The sequence below is a fragment of the Cydia fagiglandana genome, chromosome 5, assembly GCF_963556715.1.
Source record: "Cydia fagiglandana chromosome 5, ilCydFagi1.1, whole genome shotgun sequence".
Classification (NCBI taxonomy): Eukaryota; Metazoa; Arthropoda; class Insecta; order Lepidoptera; family Tortricidae; genus Cydia; species Cydia fagiglandana.
Window position 1 is genome coordinate 14,894,550 of NC_085936.1, and position 8,661 is coordinate 14,903,210.

General features: G+C 36.4%; 1 protein-coding gene across 1 annotated transcript; it reads right to left on the reverse strand.

The window, feature by feature from the left end:
• Positions 1 to 1,253: 1,253 nt before the first annotated feature.
• LOC134664553 (allantoicase-like) lies at positions 1,254 to 7,228 on the reverse strand. The gene is made up of 8 exons (XM_063521260.1): positions 7,073 to 7,228; positions 4,792 to 4,990; positions 4,481 to 4,561; positions 3,755 to 3,915; positions 3,217 to 3,373; positions 2,604 to 2,750; positions 1,861 to 2,039; positions 1,254 to 1,420 (listed from the first exon to the last, which is right to left on the reverse strand). The coding sequence occupies exons 1-8, from the start codon at positions 7,127 to 7,129 to the stop codon at positions 1,292 to 1,294; spliced, it is 1,110 nt and encodes a 369-aa protein (XP_063377330.1). The 5' UTR covers positions 7,130 to 7,228; the 3' UTR covers positions 1,254 to 1,291.
• Positions 7,229 to 8,661: the final 1,433 nt, after the last annotated feature.

Consider the following 8,661-nt stretch of genomic DNA (forward strand, 5'->3'; position numbering starts at 1 on the left):
TTGTAAGACGGTGTGGTACTGGCGAATATTTTTCCTCTAGTTAACAAGGCTCTCCACTGAGTAGCCACTTTGGCCCACCGATCCGGGTTAGCCGGGGCAGAGGCAGACCAAAAAAGAGGTGGCGGGATGACCTTGACGCTTTTTGCAGCGACTGGCGGGAAGATGCACAAAACCGTGACGAGTGGCGGAAGAAGGGGGAGGCCTTTGCCCAGCAATGGGACACAAATTAGGCTACGAAATAATAATATAGAAATAATAACAAGGCTCTAGTTTAGTGTATGTCGCGCCTGCATGACAGCACTGATAAAGTAAAAATATATGTGACGTTCCACGGCAAAAGGTACCTTATGGCGGCTGGCGCTTACGTCGCATAGCGCCGCAATAATATTGGAGCGACGTTAATAATAGCGTAAGCGCCAACCGCCATAAGGTACCTTTTCCCGTGGGACGTCACATATGTAAATTAGGTCATACGGTGAGAGTATTTCAGCGTCAATCGTACCTCTACTGGCACTTCAAACCTGTTAATCGGTCTTATGGTCGGTCTGGCCATTTTTTAAAAAACTTTTTTTTAGTTACGCTAAAGGTAAGGTAGGTAAACTTAGGTTAGGCAAAGGTTTAAACAAGATACTAAGGTATAAATCATTTAATATAATAATACTTGAAATTTAACACTAAGTACATTAAATTACTTTAGGCATAATACAAGGAACTTTGTACCATATTAAATTGTTATTATGTATTAATAATTAACAAGCTTCAATATTAAATGAGACACGCAGTACCTAATAGATAACTTAATATAAAATATACACGCCACCATTAACTTAAATTATGTGAGTATCATAGCAAGTAACCTGTTCCAAGTATTTTTAATATATATACATTACCTCTTACATACATCAAATAAATTCAGAGCTTTCTTGTTATCTAAAAAAAACACATTCAAACATTTTTTACCACAAAATTTAGGGATGACACAAATAGATTTAAGTAGCTATTCAATTCAGAACAAATTGTACTACTATGTTTTTAAGAAATAGCACAGAAAAGAAACGCTTCTCTAGCGTCAGCTTACTCACTCCTATAAAATCTAAGATAGACGGTAGGTTAGGCTGTATTGCAAAATTATGTTTAAAGCCGACCACTCACTGACTGAGCCGACCGCCGGGCGATATCGGCCGGTCAGTTGTTCCGAACTGCCAAATTTTAGTTCTAACTGACAGGCCTGTTAGTCAGTGGTCGCTTAAGGAGATAAAGTTATCACAATGTTTTTTCCTAAATTAAACTATTATATCGTACTGTCGACGAATCCAAAGGCGCGTACCCTGCTGATGCCGCCATCAGGTGCCATGGTTACCCTCACGTGCGTCACTAAGTCCGACTCACAGTTGTACCAGTGCTCACTGTGTGCTGAGAGCTGTAAACAAAATTGGATTACAATTATTTACTAACATATTGAGAGTACAGTCAGCATCAATATTAACGGATGAAACTACGCTCCAAAAGTATCTGCCACCCTGGATTGCCTGGAATTATTTTCCAAATAGAGATACATCTCTACAGTTCGTGTTCTAAAGTATATTTCTTGGAATGTATCTCTATTTAGCAAAATAATTCCAGGGCAATCCAGGGTGGCAGATACTTTTGGAGCGTTGTTTCATCCGTTAGTATTGATGATGACTGTACATAATTATAAATTTCGAGCCAAATGCACTATATGCTGTGGCATGCACTATATGCACTTGTAATTGGCAACCTATCGTTGCTGTGTTTTGTGAATTAAATATTAGGAAATGCAGCTCGTATTTTATGCTGGTTAGATGTCGGATACTGCAAAATTTTCATCCCAAAGCTCACCTTGCTTGGTCTTAGGATGTTATTCCACTGTGGCTTTGATTCAGGCGTCCAATCGCGACTTAAGAAAGTGCCCTCTATCTTGACAGAATCGGGAAAGTTGCCTTTGAAGTGCGCAGTATCCACACACAGTTCTTTGATCCTTCCCGGGAAACCCAATTTGAAGACGGCCCATTCTTCTCCTGAAATAAAGTAGCTAATTAAAAAAAGCGCTAACCAAAACGGTTGTTCATTGAGAGGTGCTTTTAATTTGGCAGAGTCATGGAAGTCAAATATAAGCGTGAGCCTATTAAATAATATCAAGATTGTCGTTGTAAATTTATGTTTATTTTCGTAAACAGCGTTGAAATTAACGAGATTGCGTAGTATGTAAGTAGTTTCCTTATTTTAAAACAGTCACGAACTTACTTTCTTGAAAATACGTAAAAAGCGCGAATCTAAATAGTCAGTAACCCTTTGCTAAGAAATACTGAGGATCTCTATGTTAATGGACGTAAAACTGCTTGGCTCATGGCTTACCGGTACAAATTGACAGTAAAATAAATATGTACTAATGAGTATTAAACATAGTGCGGCGTCATGGCAGACCTAGAAGAAGGTGGCGGCACGATCTTGACGTCTTTCTGAAAGATTGGCCTAATATTGCCATAGAACGAGACGCGTGGCAGAAAGAGAGGGAGGCCTTTGCCCAGCAGTGGGACACAACAGGCTAACAAGTAATAATGAGTATTGAGTATACAACTTACCAGGTACTTTAAGCGTGCCATCCTCATTAGCCTCGATAACCTCCGGTCGGTCGAGTCTCCTGGCCGTCTCCCACCCGTCCGACATGCACATACTCTTGCAGGGCTTGATCATGTTGCGCGGGTGGCCGTAGTGAGCGTTTGAGTACCCTGAAATAGGTTTTGGTTAAACTAGTGTTTCGGTCACGCTTTGGACAGTCCAGATGGTAAAGAGGTTCTTCAATCTGTTAAATTACTTAACAATTGGTAAGATGCTTACTTCAAAGGATCACGTTAGACCGGGCTGTGTTCGGGCCGGAGCTTACAGCGCTTACCTTTCTATGACATCACAAGCGACCACGTGAGACTTTTCGTAGAAAACGATGCTTTAGAAGCTCCGTCCCGAACATGGCTCGGTTTAAAGTAAGTCATCTTTAAATCGTATTCCTGGACAGTGTGATGGAGTGGATGTAGTAATCTATTGGTCGACACTACAAAATTCATCAACTCAAATCTCAAGTAAATATCGTTCTTTATTTCGCATGAAGATAGGTACTATATACTTATATGATTTATGAATTCGGAAGTTTTGATAATGTAAATCAATTTCCTATTAAATTCTTTGCTAAATATTTACCTTGGCATGTGGTGCCGTTTAGCAAGGACAGCAAATCCACCATGTGATGAGGCAGCGGCCTCTCGGCCCTTGCTTCGCCGTAAACCCTGAGTCGCGCAATACCACCATCAGGGAAAATGTTTACGCGGACATGTGTGTATGCCTCGTCGCTTAGTACCTATAATGACAAAAAATTTAATGTAAAAGGGTGATGTTCTAAATGTTATTTATTATATATTTTGGCCCGGCCAAAAAAGTTACGATTTAAACAGAAAGCTTTATTTCATTTTACATTTAACATCTACGTATTAAACATAAAATGAAATTAACAGGCACATGCATTCATCGATTGAGTTTGAACGGAATAAACCAGTTTTAGAGAAATCTTGGACTATGGAGGTTAGAAATTTAATCTATTAAAACATTTTGTATACTTGCAGCTACAGCACACTAAGACATTGACCTTGAAAGTTTGATATACTTCACCACAAGAATTCACTATGTAGAATATTTATTTTGTTTGGTTTACTTTTGGTACAATTTCAGTCAGATCACCTACCTTTTGATAATTCAGTCTGGTATCTTCGTAGCCTGGTCTGAGAGCGGTTATAGGCACGATCTCATTCCACTTGTCGGTCGCAAGCCTCTCTACAGCCTCCGCTTCGTTCTCTGTACACGCTGTGCCCATACAGGCATTTCTTTCCGGTAGCATTGATTCTTCTGTAATGATTGGATTAATGAACATTATGTGAAAACTCTCAACGATGGACCAACTTCTGTTATAATTAAATGAAATATTCATATTCATATTCATATTTATTATTAATAATGTACACATACATTACACGTCAAATATACAAACGGTGAAATAATAACTAAGCAAAGCATCAAAATAATGATATACACAAATGAGATACATTAAATTATACACAAATGTGTACAATAAAATTAATTATTGTACGTACACAAATTACCTATGTAATAAGATGACTCATGAAAATTATTCTATTTTACTGTGTTCTACAATATTTCATTAATGTCGTAAAAGGCATTGTCAATTAGCCATTTTTTTAACTTATTATAAAATGAATTATCATTTGAAATAGTGGCTATATCTTCAGGAATAGCGTTATAGATTTTGGGGCCCATAGCATACGTCGTTTTGGTAGATTTAGTTAGTCTGAATCTAGATGTTTCAAGTATACCTCTGTTCCTGTACCTTAGGCTTCTTACTTAATACTTAATTACAAAACGGAAAAATAATTTTTAATTTTGATAAACATACCTTCAAGCGTTAAACAGGCGGCTTGTATCGAAAATTTTGGCGCAAAGTTTCCTGTGAAGTACGCCGTGTCGATAAGAAGACCTGTAGAATTACACAAATTTAAGAAAAATTAAAGGCATGCAAATACCGTTTGATATCCATAAATAAACATTTAGCAAACAAGAGCAAATAAATTGAATAAAGTTATAAATGACATCATTCCAAAAATAAAAGAGCACCATTTAAAAGGCAAATGAGGAAGATTGAGAACAAATTACAGAAGAAATTCTATCATAAATGCCAATTAGGAACGACAAAAATTCAATACGCACCACGTATGACACACTTGGTGCCAAGCTTCAGTATACACCAATCATGGCCGGCCACGCGCTTGCGTCTAGTCTCCCAGCCGTCCATCCACTTGCCGTACTCGGTGTACTTGTCAGCGAGCCACAGAGGATCGCTGTCTGCAAGCATATTCTCGCATGTCGCAAAGAAGTCATCGGTCGCGAACGCTACCTTGCCACCAGCCTGTAAAAGGATGTAACTTAACGTAAGTATAAAACTAGCAAACAACTAGGTAAAGGTAAAGTAAGTATATTCCGACGTAGTAACCTACAAAATGATTTGATTTGTTTATGTCTTTTCACCCACTACGGCAACGCAAAAGGAGGGTTATGATTTTTACCGGTATGTATGGTTCCCTCATACTCGTAACTTCTAAAGTACTTATGTATGTCTTTATCTGGTAAACATACCGTAAATAATAATAGAACAAAATTCTAGTTTATATGCTTTCAAAGAAATCGTGGTTTACGCTCGATTGGCAATTGTTGTGATATGTAAGATACAGATATTTCCTTGGAAATATCTCTTTGAATATTATTATTTGAGGAAAATATAATTTTCTTCTAACAAAGGACATAAAATACAAAAATAGTCACAACAAGCAAACAATCTAGTGTTTCTTTTTTCACTTGTAGTGAAAATTTTTTAGTTTATTGTACAATTGTGAAACGTTAAATAAAATTGGCGTACAGTTTTATTACAAGGAAGGTTCCTAAAATTATTGTAGCAGTGAAAATAGATTCTATAAAATGGTTCAAAACGTAAAATAAGAACAAGCTATCATTAACTGTCAAGTGGTCAAAAAGCAGGGATAGAATCGTATTAATCGCCGCCAGGCTTAACGTTTCCCATTTTTACTCCGCCCGCCCCCGGGCTCCGTAAGCCGTTTCAGCTGCATGATTGACGTAATCTGCCCATCTGGCCTACCTCACTATTTCGGTCTGAATACACAGATAGAAACAAAATATCGATCAAAGGAGAATCCAGTCGATTGGTATCGTATTGAAAGGAAACTCCGGTACTATCTCGGGAATCATTTTAGCATTACGAGTATATTGAGGGGCGGATTTTTTTAATTATGATTGATGGTTTGTTTTGTACATTTAGGTTACCTACTTGTTTCTTATATGTATAAAGGAATGAGTCTTGTTAAATTTTATAGAATTTGACTTATAAGCTTTTTAACGGATTGTATGTAAATGTACAATTAGTTATACTAGGTAAGTATTCGTAGTTACAAAAAGTTATAACTTTGACGCCAGCAATTTATATCGTTTTTTTATCACGTTCAAAGTCATGCAAACAGTAAAATATTAATAACCTATTCTATGTTAAAATAAAAATATAGTATATTAGTTAGTATACAATTATAACATTTTACAGTCGCTGTAAAACAATGCACGACAATTTTAATTTCTCAATCTAAAATTAACAACGTACATTTTGGAGTGCACTAAAATATAACCTTCCTATTTTTAGCACGGCGACTTAAACGTAAACTTTTTTAACGACTAAATTAGGTTGTATCTAGACATCTAATTAAGGGGTACACCATAAGGTTACTTAAGGTGAAGATCGTAAAGGTGAATTTTGCCAGAGTTTCGATTATTAGGGGGCTAAGTTCGAGACCACAGCGCCTGGGCAGTTTGCATTACTTTAACTGCTTTTAAGGAAGTTTGGGGAATCTAAACCACGTAATTATCTTAATAGAATATCTACCTTGCTTCGTCTCTAATGAGTTAACATAATTATTATATTTCTTTTGGCTTCATTTCTGGGATCTTGGTGTGGTCTGGTGGTAAATTATTTATACAGGGTGCTTCCTGTAACAGAAGCAATAAATTAAACTAAAGGCTGTACTCCTCAAACTGACCAACATTTGTTCAGCAACTTTTTAAAATTATGAATACTTTAGACTTTTTCTTTTTATTGCTCCTGTTACAGAAAACACACTGTATTTTACATAAACTTTTGACTGACCGGTTTTGGGACTATACAATATAATATAATTTATCTGACCATCGCTTAAAAACTAAATTTGATCTTACACTAAAAATCTTATTAAAACCGTTTTTAGCCAAAATTCTATATTTTTGGAAACCGGCATTCCAAAAAGCTATAAGATACAAATTATACTTTACTTCTCACAAATATTTACCATAAGTATGCATGCTTGAAGATGAAGGCCTTTTCACAGCTGGCACGGCTGGACCTACTGTTTATAATAATTGTAATACAAGAGCTTTTATAATAAAATAAACTTACGCCAACACTAGCGAACTCGCTAAGCTCCGTAAACGCAGGCGCTTTCTTCTCAATCATTCTTCACACTTCTCGTTTCAAATTCTACAGCTGGATCGACTTCCGATGGCTCGGGAGATTGAATGGCTGGGAGCCGAGCGTGCTCCACTTATATAGCTGTTAACACACTGATAATAACAATAACAAAACAAATCACTTTATCACGACGCTTAGGTCGCCCGACTGACACGCGCCCGTATTTGGTTTATTCCGTCACACCTTACAGTCATTTTTTTGTAGTCCATTGGAAATATTGGAATGTTCCACGAGGGCAGTGGGGATGTCTCCTGACTTCGGTCGAACTCGGCTTCGTTCGGCTCAGCATTGGTCCGAGCAATTATTAGGGTTGGCACCACTAAACTTGACTTTCTTTTGCGTGCACGACCACAGATAATCACTTGAATTTTGACAACACTAAATAGCCGAAAGGGATAGTGCCATATATTAGAAAAGGATAGCTTGATTCGACCCTGAATCGCTGTCAAACTTCAGGTTTGTAGGAAGTGTCCTTTCTGTACGGTAGTAGGTAGGTACTATTGTTTTTTTTGTGACGGGGGCGGCACCTTTCTTGGGTTCTCACACCTAGAAACACAATGATGCTTCTATGTACCCTATGTACATACAGTGTGAGTAATATATATATATATTGTTATTGTTTATTTTTACAAGTTTGCCTACTTATAATAAATTATATTGAACAATGAAAAATTATTGGATTAACTTGATTATAGTCTGAATTCAAATTAACTATGGCCAATTAAAATGTCTATACAAAGTTAGAGTTTTCATTTCATTAATATTCTACAACATAATTACATCTCGTTGGCATTTAAACTTTTAATGAATACTAATATAACTTGATGTTTTCAGGTTAAACAAGAAACAGTTAGTTATACAACAGAGATAAGGACTTTAAATTCTGTCGGTAACATTTACGAAAAATCTAGTTTAAGTACTATATATTTGATACGAGTCCTACCTACTAAATTCTAAAACATTTAAAAAATATTAGACCAGAAGCCTTTAAATATTGCTTATACTGATTATATTAGATTAAGATTAAACGTTTAATATTAATCGTACTTAATATTTTCATGGTTAATAAAAACCATAACAATCAACAGTAGTCACCGCAAACCGTATAATAAAAGTATCAGCAAAATCGGCGAGCCGTGGCGCGTGGTTTGAACAAAAAATACAAAGGATTTGATTTGTGTATAAAATAGTGGAATGTTTTAAAATCTAAAAATATAACGCGCTAGACGATTGAATTATAGAAGAATCTGGAAATAGTTTGATCGATGTCGGAAAAGGTTAATAGGAGCAAAAACTGACAGAACCGATTCGCTATTGTGAATTCATTGACTTTTTTGTGCTGATCCATAGTACATTGTTAAACTAGAGCGGAGCTGTAGATTAAATTGCAAGTAAAAGTAAAAATCGGATGTATACAAAACATGATGTAAATTTTAATTGGGTAAATACACGATTAATGATATTGCCTACTCTTGTGCTAAATAAACTAGTGGCTTTGTGAGCAGAGTTGTAGACCA

Coding starts and splice junctions, on each gene's coding strand:
- LOC134664553 (XM_063521260.1), bottom strand. CDS start 7,129: ATGATTGAGAAGAAAGCGCCTGCGTTTACGGAGCTTAGCGAGTTCGCT. Junction 3,374..3,754: donor CCAGACTGAATTATCAAAAG/GTAGGTGATCTG, acceptor TTGTCATTATAG/GTACTAAGCGACGAGGCATA. Junction 2,040..2,603: donor TGGCACGCTTAAAGTACCTG/GTAAGTTGTATA, acceptor ACTTTATTTCAG/GAGAAGAATGGGCCGTCTTC.